Source organism: Argopecten irradians, chromosome 8 (genome assembly GCF_041381155.1).
Source record: "Argopecten irradians isolate NY chromosome 8, Ai_NY, whole genome shotgun sequence".
NCBI lineage: Eukaryota > Metazoa > Mollusca > Bivalvia > Pectinida > Pectinidae > Argopecten > Argopecten irradians.
This window is the reverse complement of record NC_091141.1, coordinates 12,914,626-12,935,159: the sequence shown is the minus strand read 5'-3', so window position 1 is coordinate 12,935,159 and position 20,534 is coordinate 12,914,626. Positions and strand designations below refer to the sequence as shown.

General features: G+C 35.0%; 1 protein-coding gene across 2 annotated transcripts; it reads left to right on the top strand.

The window, feature by feature from the left end:
* Nucleotides 1–1,496: 1,496 nt before the first annotated feature.
* LOC138329411 (serine-rich adhesin for platelets-like) lies at nucleotides 1,497–20,263 on the top strand. Of its 2 annotated transcripts, none has more exons than XM_069276382.1 (7): nucleotides 1,497–1,658; nucleotides 5,174–6,564; nucleotides 7,408–7,456; nucleotides 10,795–11,201; nucleotides 11,818–11,963; nucleotides 12,741–12,892; nucleotides 13,412–20,263. In XM_069276382.1, the coding sequence occupies exons 1-7, from the start codon at nucleotides 1,616–1,618 to the stop codon at nucleotides 14,206–14,208; spliced, it is 2,985 nt and encodes a 994-aa protein (XP_069132483.1). In that variant the 5' UTR covers nucleotides 1,497–1,615; the 3' UTR covers nucleotides 14,209–20,263. The 2 variants fall into 2 exon arrangements, with proteins under 2 accessions (XP_069132483.1, XP_069132482.1); XM_069276381.1 differs by having other exon boundaries at nucleotides 5,171–6,564.
* The last annotated feature ends 271 nt before the right edge of the window (nucleotides 20,264–20,534 follow it).

Below are 20,534 nucleotides of genomic sequence, written 5' to 3'. Positions count from 1 at the left end.
GCATGTGATTTCACTATGGTGGATTGATATGATGCGTGAAATGTTTGATGAATAGCATGACCAATACACATAACTTTGAATGATATGCATGAATGATTGTTGAATTGTTTTGAGGTGTTATATAACATGTAACATTAGTTTTTTTCCTGTGTTGTTATTATTAATAAGTAGAACGTCCTGCATTTTTAACTGACGAATCGTAACGGGTCATTCTCCATTTCTAACTGAATCGTAGCCAGAGGATCATCCGGACAAATGTTATCCAAGGAATCCAAGACTGTTGATATTGTCTCTGAAAGACTTTTTGATCGTCTGCTTATGTTCTTTGGTATGTATATCAATCTGTCTCTTGGCTATTAATGGAATTAGCAACAAGTGGATTAAATCACATAGATCAAATTACTAGTAAGCATTCGCGTACCGAATTGTCACCAAAATAGATATATCTACATTAAAGGTCCACTACCTTTTCGAAGCAAAATCTAAAGGTATCTTAAAGACATTAATAACATAAGAAAATACATATCGATCGCCTAAGATGAGGTAAACACACCAAACATATGCAAGATTTTCTGCGTAATATATGATTACTGTGGAGTATTCATTTCGCTGTTTTGCCGTCTGGCGCAGTGATATTTAACTACCGCGCGGTATTTAGGACGACGGCGGGAAACATAAGACGACCCGCGTTATGAAAATTAACATTTTATTTATTTCAATCAAATTGTTCAGAATGTGATGACACGTGTAGCGTTAACGGTAAGTTAATAACTTTAGCGACTATACAAAAATATCGATCTCGTTTTACTTTCCCATTTTAAAAATTAAAAGCTGTTTCGGAAAGGTAGTGGGCCTTTAAAGATTTTTTAACGTTACATACATGTAAGCTATAGAGTACTTTAAAATCAGTGTTATTTTATGAAATATATATATTGCGGGAATCTCCATATACATGTATTGTACTTCAGTAGTCTAGACTGTTTTTTTAAGTTCGTTTTTTTTCTGCTATATTTTACATATGTCATGCATTGTTGTAGACATGTCGATTTGCATGTACAATGTACATGTACGTGCGTGCACAACACTAATTAATACATTCTGTGCGCTTTTTATTAAAACACCAATTAGCCTACTTATCGCATTTCCATTTAGTACGATATGTTTTAGGCTGGTCAAAGTATCCTCTCTTGTGTTACCTCTTTGTATAAACCGGCCTAGTGTTGGATGATGTAGAATGACAAAACAGCGGCACCAAGTTTTTTTTTCTCTCTCTTTTTTTTCTCGTGGATTTTTCGTCTTGTTAAAGTGGAACGCTTATGTTCAGATGTTAAAATATATAGTTATTGTTTCCTATTTTATCTACAGTATATACATATATTTTTTAATATGAAATGTTAGTACACATAATAACTCCGCTACGTAAGCATGTGCTCTTGATCATGAGTTGAAGCAAAGTTCTGCGAACCTACATTACGTGGTCACGTGACGGCGTACGATCACTTCCTGTTTTCCCAGCTCGATGTCAAGAAAAATGGCAGAATGAATCGACCGAGAAGTTGGGATTTTTGACGACGTTTAGGGTGTTGACGGGACGGGATTTAGTGTTGGGGACACGATGAATTCCTCACCCGATGCACCAATTCTCATAAATTCTGATGGTAGGTCACATCCAGCGTACAATTTGCTGGCAAATCGATGATAAACTTGTTGTTGACTGTGTTTATATTGAGGGTGGTTTTCAGGTCCTGACTCAGCTGTTACATGATTTGTAATCGTACCCACCCATATATATATGTGTAAACATGTTACATCTCCCATTGTGTATAAATATCTGAAATAACCGTGGATTACCGTCTATTTATTTTGTTCGTCTAGTTTATAATAATGAAAATGAAAGCTTAGTTTGCGTTCCCAATTATGTCGTTCTGAGAATTTCGACTTTTGCTTATATTTGTAAGACAAGATTAACCAAACAGTTTAGTTAATGGACCTTTTATATATAGAAAGTCATACAGTGAACACGACACCACTCATGACAACATCAAAGATTCTCAGTAATCCCCATGTATATTTATAAATCTATCATCATTCAGAGCATGTTTCGGGGATTTCTCAAAAGTAAACAAATTGATGAATAAGGCCTACATAACATGTAATTTTGATATGTTGCAATATTTTGTAATTCGTATGAATGATAAAGTTATCTGAAGTTTAAGTTCAATATATATAGTCCAAGAATTTATATGCTTAGCCTACTAGCTATGCAGTTGTAATTTAATTAATTTCTAGGTTATTGACAGCTTAAACATGAACGTATTGTAGGCAACACCTGGCAAACATGGAATAATTAATGCATATTTTCCTCCATTCCTTATAATAGACATGCTAGCTGTGCCAATCACCGTTGCAATTTAAAAAAAATAAAAGTTACTGTTTAATGAAACCAAAGACCTCATATTATCAAGTATAAAAGGAGTTCAACCACATTTCTCTTCCTCCCCATTCAGGCCCCTATAATATAATAATTATCGTCCAATCCTCTGCTGTCCCTTAAAATTCCTCTGACTCATTTATCAGCCATTCTTTCCAACCCCTAATCTGTCGGTCATCATTCCCTCAAGCTCCCAGCAACTTGAAAAACACAAAATGCATGTGCATATAGAGATTGAACAGTGTTTTGATTGCATTAAAGGTGGCAGGGAAAGAAATATCCCAGGTCTGATGGGCTGAGACCCGTAAAATATGCTCCCAGGCAAGTGAAAATTGGTGTAAACTTGCGCAGTTTTAATGATAATTACCCTATTTTGGGTAAAATTAGACTGAAATCTTAAATTCGGGCAAGTGATTTTCAAAATAAGTTTCTTGCCCTGGGTGATATGAATGCAATGGGATACAGACATATTCAATGTAGCGCGTATGTAGAATATGTCTTTATTCCATTGCGTTCATACCACTTTTAACGCAATCAAAACACTGTTCAATCTCTATATTTACATAAATAAGTCTACTTTTACATCAAATTTAAAACGGTGATGGTTGCTAAGTTGGGTAACTACGGTAGTCAGGATGACCGAAGATATAGTTCCGATTGTTGAATGTTATAGCTGCAGTTTGATTTGAAATATAACAATGACGCCTTTAATTATTTTTAAATTATGTTGGTATTTTTTTCAATTTGATAATGTATCAATAATGTCCATTTCTAATAAAAATTGAGATAACCGAGGCGGAAAGACTACCGATATCGTTGTCAGGGTAGTGATGCGGTCCGAAGTGGAGCGAGCCGCCATATTTGATTTTCAACCGAGGAAAGTAACTGTGAAATAGCCTGTTGATCAAATGGTATGACTGTTGAGCTGCTGAATGTTTGTAATGTATGTATCGGTCTACGTATACGATATAGACTAAATTCTTCATAGCCACGACTTTTATTTTATTGTACGGATGATAGACAAGTGTTTGCATGGTGTGTGACTGACGTAACTATGGAATTCCTCGAACATTCCTGAGGAAAGCCCCCGGTTGTAGCCTCAACCAACGATTCATTTTGTTGTTTATTACGGTGACAATGCTTGAACACATAGAATCTATTTTGTTTTGTGTCAAATACATTTTAATTGGATCTAATAACAACTCTTTAATATTATTTTGAATCCGACAACGATGAAACTTTGTTTACACTTCATACAGTAGGCCAATCGAGTAGGCTAATGACGAGCATGATTTTGTCTGTGCTGCCTAAGGATCAGTCTTGAGACAAATATAAGACCAAAATCGTTTTATAGTTTATTATTAATTCAGAGCAAATCTGTCATCTGTGAAAAGGTAAAATGTAAATTAAGTAATTAAAGTTTATTTAGATTATCATATTACGAAAAATCTTACCGAAGCGTGAACTCGAAGTAGTCCGATCCTACTCTGGGTTTGTATTCATATGTCGTTGCGTTTACGCTAATTTGAACGCAACTCCCCTCCCATTGACTATATAGGGGCATATGTAGATATATCACTGTAACTTTAATCCATATATACCTTGCATTGCAATTGGTTTAAAAATAGGTTCACCTAGCTATAGGTAAGAGGTTATCTGTACGTTGGATGACATCATTGACACACAAAAATGGAAAATGTTTAGAATCTGCATTCTGATATAAATGTCATAGTTACTGGTTAACCTGAGTGATGTGATTGTGTTCAGAAATATACATAGAACATGATATGACTGACCCATATTTTGACCTTTGACCTATTTATGCTTTTTATCTTACTGGCAAATGAACTTAAACTTTAAGGTGGACTAAGTCTATCAATTTTTACTTGGGATTTTATTTTCATTGAAATTTTGATATTGCCATATATATCTAAAATGATTAATTAAATGAAGGGCATAACCATATTGATATATATAGGTACTGACTGCTGGTCGTTTTTTTTCTTTTTCTGGGTATTCCAGCTTATCTCTACCAACAAACCTGGCAAGTTCTTAAATGACCTTGGCTGTTAATAGGACGAGAAACTAAAGAATAAATAAACCAAATAAAACCACATTGAAATATCAAAAAGGAAATTGGAATTCAGAGCCAAGTTAAAATACTTAAAGATAATGATAAAGCTTTGTGACTTCACATACATTGTGTAAAATTTCAATCTAATTTAAAATTAGACTACCGATAGTAGTTCTGCTCCACTACAGATCTATCAACTCCCCATTTGAGGTCACCTGAGCATGACCCCTGGCCTAGAATCAGAATATCTCAGGACATATTAGTAGCCATTTATACTTCCTGAGAGAATCAACCACGCGGAAGATTTCATAGGCAACATATGCATGGATATGTAACAGAGCGCACAATATAAACAGATAAGTACTGCCTCTGCCAGAATTCGACCTCTTCGAGACCTCTGGGTTACTAGTATGATGCTCAACCGATCAAGCTAAAGAGAATTTCTCTCTAGCGGAGCGGTACATTGCGGCTAGTATTCACCAGGGTTACATATATATGCTGATTGGCTAATCATAGAGGTCATGCTGAGGTGACCCTGAACTGGGAGTTGTTAAATCTTAGTGTATTTCTGTTATGTTATGGGATTGTATATATTCTTTTGCATAATTAAATTAAAAATATTAGAATCCTCTGATGCCTACACATATTTATTTGTTCTGTTTCAGAAGACGAGGATGATAGTGATGTGGAATTTATTCACGAAGAGAAAAACGAGGACCTAGATGTGATATTTGTATCACAGTCCACCACTTCCACTCTAGTCACTCCGAAGTGTGACGAACAACACACAGGATGTGGCCACGTGGTGCCCACAGTACCCTCGGTATCGAACCGCAGCATGAGTATATCAAGTTCTCTGGATGTTACCCTGACAATAGAGGACCGAGACCTCAACTCCCCTCTCGATCTGTCGTCTAAAAAAGGTCCGAGTGATTTCAGTGATATCAGTGAACCAAGTGATGACTCTGATGACGATGATAGCAGTGCTATTGATGACTTGGACACGGACGGCGGTGATGTCATTCAGAGTCTGGTATCAGGAACCAGTAAGGGTGTAGATAGGGGAGACCTGGCTTGTAGACTCAACAGCGGCAGTTCAGGGGACAATCTAATGGCGCCTTTACAGGACAACAGTCTCACAAGTAATGGTGTGTCATCCATGGATGTCATGGACAGTTCCGATGTATCCATGGCAGTGGTCAGTTCCTCGGATACCAACATCTCATCGGCTGGTCAAGGATGTGTGTTATCTGTTCCATCGCCACATGTCACAGACATGGACATTAAACCACATATACCTCATTTTAAAACAGAAAAATTGGACTCTTTTATACATGTGGCCGTTAAACCGAAGGACGGAGTCTTACCGAAGGTAGCTCCAGTCCTGTCGCGTCCCAAAGATCTTCAGTCCTCATCCAAATGCAAGGAAGAGGAGACATCATCAGGGGACATCTGGGACACTCTCAAAAAGGACCTGGACTTTTTAAACAACACGCCTTCGTGTCCTTCAGCACACAGTTCACTTTCTTATCCCGGGGGGAGTGGGTCGGGAACTCTTAGTATCTCCAAGATACTGGATCCTACACATCCGCCCTCTAAGTGTATGAACACTTCCACTCAGTCATCCAATAACTTCTCTATATCATCAATACTAAATTCCTCTGCCTCGACAGACTCCACTCTCCGTTTAAGTCAAGGTCACGTCAAGGACAAAGCCAATGCAAGTCATTTATCCTCTACCCCAAAATCTGACACTTCTCCATCGACCAGTATGTCGATGGACGACCTTACATATAATAGCTCCATCAATAAACAGTTACCACCAAAGAAACAGCAGCGCTGTATGAGGCAGTTTAGCTGCCCTACTCTTCGGAAAGGTGGAACGTCCCCTGCTGGTCCCTCATCAAAGTCCCAAAGTTCGTGCTTTGGCTGGGAGAAATGTTCGTACTGTCAAGTCTCTTTACTGGGTCTCAAGTCTTCGCGGTGCTTACAAGGTCATGTGACCTGTGGCATGTGCCTTGAGGAAAAAGTCAAACTAGTGCTAACAGGAAAAACCAAGGTAAGAAGTCTGTACATATTCAACTGATGAAAGGAGGCTAAGGTTATGTAATTACTCCTACTGTTAATCAGTTATGTTTATATTTTTGAATGAAGATATATTTGCTAGTTATTTGCTAAACCCAATCTACCCTCACCTTATTAGACTTGTAATATCACTTGTCATTAATATTATTTCAATGACTTATTTTATCAGACGATGATAATCCTAGAGTCAGACGATGATAAATATATTGTCAGACGATGGTAATCCTATTGTCAGACGATGATAATCCTATTGTCAGACGATGGTAATCCTATTGTCAGACGATGGTAATCCTATTGTCAGACGATGATAATCATATTGTCAGACGATGGTAATCCTATTGTCAGACGATGATAATCCTATTGTCAGACGATGGTAATCCTATTGTCAGACGATGATAATCCTAGAGTCAGACGATGATAATCATATTGTCAGACGATGGTAATCCTATTGTCAGACGATGATAATCCTATTGTCAGACGATGATATTTCTATTGTCAGACGATGATAATCCTATTTTCAGACAATGAAATCCTATTGTCAGACAATGAAATCCTATTGTCAGACGATGATAATCCTATTGTCAGACGATGATAATCCTATTGTCAGACGATGATAATCCTATTTTCAGACAATGAAATCCTATTGTCAGACTATGATAATCCTATTGTCAGACGATGATAATCCTATTGTCAGACGATGATAATCCTAATGTCAGACGATGATAATCCTATTGTCAGATGATAATAATCGTATTATCAGATGATGTTAATGCTATTATCAGACGATGATATTTATATTGATGTGTTTCTATTTCAGGAATCTCTGCGTTGTGTTCAGAGCGGTTGTGACAGTTACTACCCAATGAGTAAGTTAAATTGTAAAATTTCCATAGAAAATACAGACTGTAAAGTGTATACAAAAAATTGTCACCCATTATATACCTAACAGTATGGGCCCAGTGTTGGCAATGTCATCAATTTTGACTTTGGGCGGGGGGAGGGGGGGGGGACAACTAAAGATGCGTACAGGGTACATAGGCAATAGACAGCAGTATCTCTAGACTCAATCCTTGCGAAAAAGTTTGGCTATCAACACTAGACAAGTCCTATGGTGATCAGATAATATCTTTTACTTGGGTTGATATATATATAGATATCCAGGTCCGATTGACAGACCCATGTAAGTTTCTGTTAGTTTCTATCTCAAAGATATTCAGCATGTCACGTGCACTGTATATATATAGCTATTATATAGAGCCTATGTTGTTTACACATGCCCTTATATAACTCCATATCCTGTGTTATCTAACATGTAAGTTAAGACAAATAAATGAACTTTTACCTGTGTCATAGACAATTAGATAAGTAACTATGAAAAGATATCTCTGTACATAAAATGTAGGACAAATTACAAAAGTGCTAGATAGCTATATATGTAGCTCTTATGTTTAAAGTAACATGACCTGAGTTATGACTGCAATGGGTTAAAACCTCAAACAACTGTAGAAGAACATGTGCTTGTCCTCTTAAGGAGCGTTTCCTATGTATAAGTATATATACATGCATTGACATTGTATCGAGTAAACCACTTTGGTTTTGGAAGATACAACAACGATTTAGGGGACTTGCCTGGATTTTCCTGTGGGATTGGCAAATTTTGAGATCCGTCTACCAGTGGGACCTATCAAAATTTGGAAATTATTCATCTGGACTCACCTTAAAAAATCCTACATAAATTGCTGATACAAATTGTAAAAATGCATATAAAACATTGTCAATATATCATATATCATATGATTATGCATGATTGTCTGTATATATCCACAATATCTTGAAAATAATAAAGATGTGAAATATACATGGAAATTAAGTGGGTTAACTGTAAATATATAGTACTGTACTATATAGAGTACTCTCTAGGAAGTTAAAAGTGGAATAGTTACGGATGTTAATTAGATCTTATATTGTAATAGGCCCAGATGTCAGTACATTGTAATTGTGTACATTGAAAAATCTTGATATGTAAACAATGTATAGTATAATATATAGTAATGTACTATATAGAGTACTCTCTAGGAAGTTAAAAGTGGAATAGTTACGCATGTTAATTAGATCTTATATTGTAATAGGCCCAGATGTCAGTACATTGTAATTGTGTACATTGAAAAATCTTGATATGTAAACAATGTACCAGGTAAACAAATTAAAGTATTAATTATGTAATAAGATAATATTATGACTAATGGTATGTTGAACTATATATAATTAGTGATCATGATATCAGTCTAATTGTAATGTAACATCATTATGATATATTGCATTGTTGTATTTGGTCACATAGTGGTGCATCAATGCATCGTTCATAATTTTGTGAGAGTATCTATGAAGTTAAAACTTTTGATAGACCTCGCTATATGACAATATAGATATGAAGAAAAGTAATAGAAATGAAAAAAGAAGATAATAGGCAGGGAGAATACTGACAATTTACAGTAGCCCTCCCTTCCTGTATATAGTACATGTGACATATATAACTTACATACTGTATACACAGTGTGCCCTTATACTATAGCAGCTATTTATAAGTATCTTTCATCCCTGACCTTAATCCTACTGAATCTGTAAGACCATATATATATGACAGTGTTTCAATTGGTTCACAGCCGACCTCCAGATCTATAGAATGTCTAGTTATATCTCTGATTATGGGAATAGGATATACAACAAGTTTTTAAGTATCAATTCTGTTATCAGTTTTGAGCCTTTGGTAAAACCACCAATATATACTACCGTATTTGACCCATAAGTACCAAGGGCAGTTAAAAAATTGAAAAAAAATTAAATGAAAAAGTGCTTAATAAGACGAAATTATTGCAAACCTATACAGTTTGGTCTTTATTTATGCATGTACAATCGAAATTAAAGCCTAATAAGGGGGAGGCGTGCTTATAAGGACATACGCACTTATTGGGTCGAATACTGCATGTATCATTAGCCCCATTAAGGCCCAGGGCACTTATAAATTTGAAGAAATGAAAGGGCCCTTAATAAGACCAAGTTTGGGCTAACAATTCACAAAATCATTGAACAGAGTATATAGGATATTAATCAATTTGCAAAAGAAATCAATAGAAAAACCTACACAGATTTCATAGTTACAGTATGTATATACATTGTGAATCAAGTAAGTAAGATTGGGGCCTCAAATAGGGAGAGGGGCGGGTGCTTATAGGGACAAGGGCACTTATTGGGTTGAATCTGGTATGTGATATTGGACACATAGTGACCTTATGAAGTCACATCAGTTGAGGGATGAAGAGGGTTGGGGGGATTGGTCATCACTTTGTTAATGGTTAACAGTCATTTATCATTTGAACTATATATACATGTACATACATGTGATGGCTGAGATCACATGTACACAAATGTTGGGTTGAGAATGGTGATCAAAAAGAAACAATTTTATTTATCATCATAAAAAATATCTCTGGAAGGCAGCCAATTATTTCACTCATATTTGATAATCAACAACAATATCTCTGTAGAAGTTCATGTTTAAGCTTACAGATAAAATGTCTCTCAATGCCCCATTGGAGGCAAAATTGCGACAAAATGAAACAAAGTTAGGAAATTTGACTATACAGGTGTTTGATAAAATATGGCTCCTTGATTACAGAAAGTATCCCCTACTGTAACTTAAACCATAAATTGTGGTTAATAAAACAACAATGTCACCATTACAGGTCCTTTAGGCCTCTTGTATTTATATGCACTAATTTCTGATAATATGTCACTGTAGTCTCATTATACATGAATCTATTTGATTCTGCCAGCTGTAATATTATATGTGGTTCCCATGATAACAGGAAAGCAACCCTTCATCTGCCTTGTACATTTAGAGCACTAGATCGGGTTTGGGAAACACAAGAACAGATATGGGTGTTTACATGTGAACAAGGTTATCAGTAATTGTTTAATGGAACTGAGCATTCTCATGTTTCTTTTGTCTAGATACATATGTATGTTAGAATTTGTTGACATGGGTTCTACATTCAAAGTTTAAATTTAAATCTTACAATTATTTTCCTGATATAACTGAATTGACAAATAAATATTGGTAAATGCAAAAATAACATAACTTGATGATAACTTTCTCACTAGACCTCTTGTATTTATTAACTACTATCGATTTTCCCATTGACAGGTGAGTTGAAGCAGTCACTGCCTAACATCGTGGTGGAGATACTGGAGGATAAACTAGATAATGACTATATTGACTATATCGCCAATATGATCCTAAAAAATGCTGGGGCCTCATCTCCGCCGTCCTCTAACCCAGCTCCTTCTTCCTCCTCCTCTACCCTCTCTATCTCCTCCTCGGCTTCAGCCTCCTCCTCTTCCTCCCTTTCATCTGCCACCTCTTTAGCCTCAGCCCTGATGGCCCCCGTGACAATGATGGATGACTCCCAAGGCACCTCCACCAGTCAGCCAGCTAAAGGGCCAGAGGTCAAGGACATTGGAGAGAGTGTAAAACCTGAAACACCAACAGAGAATAAAGAGCCCATGATTGAAGGCTGTCCTCCAAACTGGACTCAGATGGACAAAAGATCTGTAAGTCACTTAGTGGATAAATAAACAATATCAATGTGATTCATTATAATTTACCTTTTAAAAATAATTACCACAAAAACCTTCATTCATGAAAATTTCAGCTGTATGTAATACACATGTAGTTTGTTTCTATATGAAACTGTTTTTCATAGAAATAAGAATATAGTGAAATGTATACATATACAAATCAGGCAAACATATATATACAAATTTAAAGTAATTAATGCAGGGTATTTCTGTGAATTAAAGAAAACTTTTTTTTATCCCATTTTCTGTTGAATATTATTACCTATTACATATAACTGTAGTAGCCCTCATCCAAATACTGGACTATTTTCTGCTGTGAAGTGACAGATATTCTGGTAAAACCTTTTAGCTCAACAGTAAAACATGGTTATAACGAACCTCTGGGGAACAAAAAAGTTTCTTTATTATGAGCATATTTCATTAGTATACACATTTTGTAATCATCTTAGAGGAACCATGATGGGAATGAAACTACTATGTTATAACCACGAATGTTGTACGCGTGTTCGTTAAAAACATGTTTTCTTCCATATAATGCCAGCTGACTTGGTGTTTGACTTGTGAGTAAAACCTTTTCCTTATTCAACAGAGCTATTTTATGGTTCCCCTGGAGCCGGAGTCACAGGAATATGTTGATGTTGCTCTCAAGTTCCACAACTCTATGAAGTTTCCTGCAGCTGACATCACCAAAATCTTCCGAGTTCAAAACCCAATTCTCTGGAAATATTACACAGTGTAAGATATACATCAAAAACACAATCAGTATATTAATGTACTTCCAAGACTCTCCAAGCATTGATATCAAACATGCTCTCTTCAAAAGATGGCCAACTCCATTTGCCCTCTTTCTTTGAAGATCTATCAGCAGAAGACCTTCAAGATGTATAACAGCTACAAATTGAGTGATCTGAAATTATATTCCAGAGGTAGAATAGGGCAAATTGAATTTGGCTCTGGAGTACCAGAAATGGATCTATGTAGACTATGAAAAATATATAAAAACAAAAGACTAAAACTTTTATTTATGTATTTATTATTGGTTTTTTTATGCTACTGTTAATCTTCACTGGAAATATAACATGTTGTTATTATCTTGGACTGTCAATCTTTGTTTTCACTAACATTTTAAAGTATAATATCTAATAAATATAGAATTCATCATGCAACTTTAGAGAATATTCCGTCTTTGCATATAACAGAGTTACTACCCTTGTGTGTTTGTATCTATTGTGATTTCATTATTTTGTGAGCAATATTTATATTGTTTTCTTTAAAACCTAACATTACGCTCACAAACACACGACATTACACAAAGGCAAATAACTGTTAATAGGCAAATACAGAATACATGTTCATTGTTTTGACGAATACTCTGTAAATTATATCAGTCACCTCCAAATACGTATAGAAAAGCTTGGGTTAAAAATATACATTTGTATTCAATTTTGATGATATTTGTTGTATTTTTAATTGTATATTATCACAAATAAGATGAGATGTTTGATTTTACAGGAAGAGGACGGAGATGATTATAGAGAATGACGGTCTGGATGTTCAGGAGAACAGTCTGTTTCATGGAACTACCAGCTCTGTGCTTGATGCTATTTGTAAAAAAGGATTTGATTGGCGGGTCTGTGGAAAAAATGCTACCGTCTACGGCCAAGGTAAGGGAGATAACTAAAGTTGCTAAAGATGCTGTACTTTATAGCGAAAGTAAGGTATTAAGCATGGAATTACATAGACAAAACTGGAGACAGTAGGACATAAAATACTGGATTTAGCTATACAAAGACACTACATACTGTTGTCTAAATCTGACAAAATAATATACCTGGTAAGAAAGACAAATTTGTAGACAAAGTGATAGTATATAGTCAAGTTAGGAAGATAAGAAACAACTGTCTATGTTAGGGAGACAATTTACGTAGAAAATGAAAAGAACATTTGTATGTGTTCTTTGGGAGGGAGACAATTTATGTAAATAAATGTGCGAACTAAGGGAGTCAATTTAAATGAATCCTGATTAACGATTCATGCCATGATTATAAGAAATTGTTCTCGCTGTTTTATGATATGACAAGTTTTGTAACTTTTGTTCTAACATCTGTTTTCTAAACTCTATCTGTTTTCTAAAATCTATCTGTTTTTTAAAAATCTAACAGACATTTGCTTGTTATTTCTAGGATCCTACTTTGCTGTGAATGCGTCCTACTCACACATGTACACAGATAATGGGAACGAAAATCGCCGTCGAGGACGTGTTGTAACACTAATGTCGGGGATGCCTCGTCGAATGCCTGCTCATGTGCCATACTTATCAACACCTCCCGCCTCAAACGTTCTGCCGACACAGATTGGCTTTGGTCCGTCAGCAATACACGTGTATCCCCCACCAACTTCCATCTCCTCCATCCCGGCTGGAGGGGCTAGTAATAATCCCCTACCAAACATTTCTACACCTTCTACTCCTTCCAGCTCCTCACATATGGTGGCACAGGGCCTAGCAGCTCCAACCCCTTCAGACAAAGGATCAAATAATTCCAGTCAGGCACCGCCGCCACCACAGGCTGCAGCATCGTCTGCCCAGCCAGCTCCGGGACCAGTCCGAAACAGGCATATAACACACCAGCTCACCACGATACGCAGGCAGCTGAATGTGCTGCGGTCTAGTGTGCAGCATTGGAGGAATACCTCGATACCAACACAGATCGGTCAGCCGTCTCTAGGTAACCCCGCAGATCTGCAGTCGTCTAATAAAACTGTACATAGGATGTTTCTGGCTAAGGTGCTAGTGGGTAAATACACAGGGGGCCACAGTGGACTGAGAAAACCGCCTCCTCTTTACCCATGTACAGATCCGTATGGCAAGTGTTACGACTCCTGTGTCGACAACATACACAACCCGAAAATATTTGTTATATTTGACACGGCGCAGGCCTACCCTTCCTATGTGCTGGAGTACCATTGTGAAGATGGATAGTGAGGAGTTATACATGGGCGTTTGGATGTGTTTAGTTAATGTATACAGATGTAGTACTTTTAAGGATGTCCATTGATACTGTTACCATGGAGATGTATATACAAACAGAAATGGCTTCAGGCGTACAACTGTATAAAGCAGGAAAAGTTTGTAGTATTTTATAAGTTTTTAGCGGCTGTGATCATTCATGTGTATAGCATTATTTTAGACTTTCCATTAGTAGAACAAGTCACATTTGGCTACCTCTTGTTTTCCCTTCAAACATCAATATTATAACTAAAGTAGGTATGGTGGTACATTGAGTGTAATCAAGAGTTGTTGTAGATTAACCATCTGCTAGTACCTCATCCCGATGGCTTACTACAGCACAAGTGCTGTATCAGCAGATTGTTATCCAACTTTCCTTCATGGCTATTAAATTTTGCGATTTTCATTTTAAAACAAGTTCGTGAAAATGAAAATTTGAGGATTTAAACATTGAATGGAAATTCTTATTGATAAATATGATGTAAATGTGTTTTCACAGAGACAAACTTTTAGTGAATTTACATGGATCATGAAATTGGCTAAAGTAAGTCGCGCATGAACGGAAGTTGGTTTACAGTTATAAGACATGGAGGTAGAATTAAAATTAAGCATGATGAGGGACTTTGTTATCAATAATTATATCTAAGAATGTGATATGGGACAAGGAAGTAATTCCAACCGTACTTCCTTGTCCCATATTTACCATTTGAAGTAATTCGTATCCAACAGACTTACGTTTGATTGGATCCCGTGTCATCTGGAAAATCCTGTTGATATTACTTCTTTGACCCAAAGAATGTGATAGAAACGGTAAAATTTGGACTATACCATAGCATATTTTTGTCAGTACAAAAAGCTGCTAAAGAAATTGAACTCATTCACCCCTGAAGCCACATTTAGGTTGTTCTAAATCAAAGACTAGACCAGTCCATTATGAAATTTGAGGGGTGAATAAGTTAAGTTTGCAGCTTCATTGATTCATTGTCACTTAGCTAGTTGCTTGTCTCATCTCTTGAATCTAGTAATGATGATGATGATGATGCTTTGGAGGAAAGAATGGCATTTTTACATCTCCTGCAATTGATTGTGTATGGTATACTGTGAAATCATTTATTTTCGTTGGGTTCGATTTTCAAGGATAATGAAATTTTACAATTCTGTTGGCACTTAGATTTGTGGAGAAGACATTGTGTTCATATTACAGTCAAAAATACACTCAACACTGTGGCATGAACTTTGTGATCACTTGAATTGAACTAAGCTCTACCACCCAACACAGTTACAATCACAACCTAGGGTCGGTATGCAACCACTGTTCTTACAGGTGTACCCATGAAACCAACAAACTTACCTGGCCTTTTTATACGTTCATCAAAGATTGATCTTCGTTGGAACGTTAATTTGTTGATTTTGGTCATAAAACAAAATCCATAAAAATTACCCCCATGAAAAATAATGATTTCACAGTAATACCAAAATGGAGTCACTTTATTACTCAACATGTAAAAGTATAAATGTTGTAGTCATTGTGAATATGGAATTACATTCAGATGTGTAACTTTATCACCATAAAATATCAATGTATGAGTTTATATATACTTAATACAACTTAATATTGAGACATGTATTTTACTGAAAATAATAAAAGGACATGAATTTTTAAAATATAATCTGTCATTTGCCTATTTTAGACAATTTTAAACAAACCAGAATACACTGTGATGTCAGTCTTGAGATATTGGTTTGAACTACAAGATGTTTTATTTTAAGATTATTTTGTAAAATAAAATTAAATTCAGTTTTTCATAGATCACGCACAATATACTAAATGATGGTGTAAATATTGCCTAGCATTTATGATTATTTGTCTTATTTATACTAATGATTATCGGATCCTACAGTCAATGATAAACACTTGCATGGCATCCATCTGTATCAATGAAACCTCAAAACAGAGAAGTTATAACGTAGGGGATGGCTGTTGTTGTTACTCAAATCAGAATAGAAATTGACCAGTCCTATAAGAATCAAAAGAGAAATTGACCAGTCCTGTAAAAATCAGAAGAGGAATTGACCAGTCCTGTAAAAATCAGAAGAAAAATTGGCCAGTCATATAAAAATCGAGCCAGGGAATATTATTTATAGTATGATGTTGTTATAGCTTTTTCAAAATCATTGAAGAACTCTATAGATCCTTTATATGGGTGGGGGTCTTTATATGGGTTGGGTTGGGGTACCCCGGTAAAGATGATTGCCTTTGTCTCTGTCTATGCTTTGCTATGTTTTCCTGTTGCACTCATCAAAATCAAAGTTATCTGTCCTTGTTTCGTAGGTAGATTTAATTAATGTTGAGGCTTTTCATACTTTTGAGAGATTAACAATGTAATTTTAGCACACAAACTTATGAGTTAATAATCAATATCTACTCCAAAGACCAATTAATAACAGGAAAAATGGAACAGAGTTTATAATAACTGTGTGAGGTAGCTAACTAATTACTGAATAATGTCATACCAGTGCAAATTATTTACATCAATTAACCCCCACTTAAATGTATCTGTAAAATACCAATTAATTAACATACACATGTCCCACTTAAATGTATCTGTAAAATACCAATTAATTAACATACACATGTCCCACTTAAATGTATCTGTAAAATACCAATTAATTAACATACACATGTCCCACTTAAATGTATCTGTAAAATACAATTAATTAACACACACACACACCACCTTAAATGTATCTGTAAAATACCAATTAATTAACATACACATGTCCCACTTAAATGTATCTGTAAAATACAATTAATTAACACACACACACACACCACTTAAATGTATCTGTAAAATACCAATTAATTAACATACACATGTCCCACTTAAATGTATCTGTAAAATACCAATTAATTAACATACACATGTCCCACTTAAATGTATCTGTAAAATACCAATTAATTAACACACACACACCACTTAAATGTATCTGTAAAATACCAGTCTGTTTGTCTCTGGGAAATCAATATTCCGATGCTAATTCTGGTATAAATTGTTTAACAGGAAATATTTTTCGTTGTGTAGAAATCTTTGTTGTTTTTGTGGTAAGTGTGAAATCACAAATATTTCAAACAACAAAAATGCTTTATATGTTATTCTAGTTAATAAGCGCTATGACATCAGCTTACCACAAATATTTCTACACATGAAATTATATTAAAGTTCCAAACTGAGAAAGTACCCACAGACCTGTTATACAGTACAGATATATTGTGATGAAACCCAGGGGCCCGCAGTAGAACATGGAATCAATCATCTAAGTAACCTGTGTTATATCAACACCAAATTCTCTCTGGTAACTCTAAATATCATGTAAGTGTGAGAAAATTTTATTGTCTGTCAAATATTGGAATCTCAGTTCATTTATAATGTCTTTGAGAATCAAGAAACCTGATTTTTGATACGTTTTGTATATCATGTGTGTATGGCTGATATGTTCTTCAATAATTGGTTGTAAATTACTTTGAATTTGAAAGTTTTCACTGGATATCCTACCACATATAAAATACAAGGCCTCTGATCATATTACTATACCTCATCTGACCAGTTCCCCCTGATCAGTTTCTATTTCATTCTAATCCTGCACACTTGATCAGTTCTAAATCACAAGAAGTTATCCCCGAATATTGTAATTCATTGTTTTTTTATAATTTTCGTAATAGATCATCGGATCAGCATATCTGATTAGATTGAATTTTTATTATGTATTAAAAAAAGATGATCTAGCCCACATTATCAATTAAGATTGGATCTCTTCGGATTTCTAGCAAGCATTCTGTACAAGTATACAAGGAAAAAAAATATTGATGAACTTTCAAGCTAGAGGAGAATAACTGAGTTATATTTAACACAAATATCATAATGCAAATAAGCGTAACGTTTGACATGCTTCGTCCAAGAAGCATTAATATTTCATGCTTATCTCTTCTATGTACATGTAGTTTATATCTATATATAGTGCTGATGTAATACTGAGAAATGTGCCAACAATGTAAAACGAATCGATACAGAAAGTTTACGAAATACCAGGTATAGCATGATTACCAATGCTTTGATTGATTTGAGTAAAAGTCGCAGAAAAACAAGTTGATCATATAACAACAAATACACGCATGAACTTGTTGAAATGCTGTACAGTTTTCTTTAGCTATATATACTATATTACTTATTTAAGATGTTTTCGATATTGTTATGTTTGCTTCTCGTCATCGAGAGGATGTTTTAATGTGATGGTTGTTGTTTTTTACGGAATCTCGTATAACCTTGTATAATATATACACCCTAATAAGGATATTCTGTTGATTAGTCATCCATTCAGCTTAATATAGTGTATGTTGTTAAAGGAACTAATTACTGAAATCAGAAGGTCGTTAGTGTCGTTAAGGTGTATATCTGACTAATTACCTGTACAGTGCTTGTAGACATGAGAGCTATTTAGTGTGGGATAGGAGAAACCACCAGGATCGTGACACGAATATCTAACCAACAGAATTTATATAAATGTGTATATATTATAGAATCAAGGGTATGAACTCTACAGATACTATAATATTTAATCATCAACTGAGTACAATTTCAACAGGAAATGTTCAAAAATTTAACCTATGGATCAACAACGTAATTGAGTTTCTTTGATGGACCATAATATATATATACATTTGTACATGACAAATTCATGCTGGTATTTGTACATACATGTATATATATAAATTCTGTTGGTTTGAAATTTGTGTCAGGTCCCTATGGGAGACACTGTAAACCAGCATATTTTCACAGTAATTAAATTTCTCGTTTTCATGTCAAATAAATTTTTATGGCATTTTTATTTCAAGATTCAGGCTTCTTCTGTACCAGTAGTGTTTGAAACACTTTTGCGACAAAGAAGTTTTATGACTTCTCATATATTGCCGGCTAAATAAACGAAAGTTAATTGCACATGAAAGTCAGCCGGTATACTGTAGTTTGTGTATAAGAGTTACTTTATTGTATAGAAGCATGCAGTGGTTTGGTTTGAAGTTTAAATTTTTGTGTACAGGTTTTAAGTTCATTGAAAATTAATTAATTATTGATGATTTTTGAAGGTCAATATGAAATATGACTGACCTACCACATGCAACTTAGAACCTTTAAAAATAATCAACCATACTTATAAAAAATATTACATTTCAATGACAATAGCTCAGAAATGAGCACACTGAAATAATAATATATCTATTGTTTCATTTTCTGCAATGGTATGAACTTTACTTTTTAAAAATAATCAATTTCTCTAGCCAACTGCGCTAGCCAAGGGTGTTCAGTTCAATACTCTTGGAGGGTATCCTACTATATACCCTTGGCTAGCAAAGTTGAAAAATGATATTACCAAAAATATTGAAACATTGAATTTGCAAATCATATAAGCCAGCTATTTTTGCAGGATTGCAATTTTTGTGGTTTTGCTGGACATCTCAAAAATTTGATGGAGAAAAAAATTGAGAAATTGATCATAAATATACTCTTTATATAGCCAAAACGTGAATTTTCAAAACCGTTATAATTTCATTTTGACCTGTAAAAGTATCCAGCGGCTATTTTCCTTTGTTTGGGGAATATGATTTTGTATTTTGACAAAATAACAGCAATCTTATGTGTGTTCACGAATCAATGACATCATGGCAGTTTTTGAGACCAGAAATAAAACACGGTCTCCTTGGTATCCCCTGTATCTTGCTGACAAATAAGAGTTGAATGATACAGGCCCAGAATGCCTGTTGTTTTGAATAGATTCGTGATACTGTAGTGCTTTCAAATAAATGATAAATGGAGTTGAAATGGTTAATATTGGTATGAGAGAAGTTTTTAGAATGTTGATTAATAATGTTCATAAATACAGACAAGAGATGAGCTGTATAGTCTTGGCCTGTCTCGGCCGTCATCAAGTGTACAATCATAACATTTGTACTAAAGAATAAATGTAAAACATGTCATTTTTCTGTCTTACCTTATATCTGGCTTAAATAACTTAATACAGCACCATTATTCTGCTGATAGCAATGCATACATTTAAACCTATATAATAATATATATTTTAAAAGGACAGACTCAAAAAGAGATCCCACAGGATCTTGGCGTCCACCAAAGAATAATCTATATTTGAGACAGATTGCTACAGTACTTTCTGAGAAACAGCAGTAACAAACTTTAACAATAAAATCCAAGATAGCGGCTCATTGGGCACCTTGTCCAAAAGGCACGATA

Excerpts from the sequence above, each read along its gene's own strand:
- LOC138329411 (XM_069276381.1), top strand. The coding sequence starts at position 1,616 with ATGAATTCCTCACCCGATGCACCAATTCTCATAAATTCTGATG. Across the intron at positions 7,457-10,794 it reads TGACAGTTACTACCCAATGA|GTGAGTTGAAGCAGTCACTG; the intron begins GTAAGTTAAATT and ends TCCCATTGACAG. Across the intron at positions 12,893-13,411 it reads TGCTACCGTCTACGGCCAAG|GATCCTACTTTGCTGTGAAT; the intron begins GTAAGGGAGATA and ends TGTTATTTCTAG.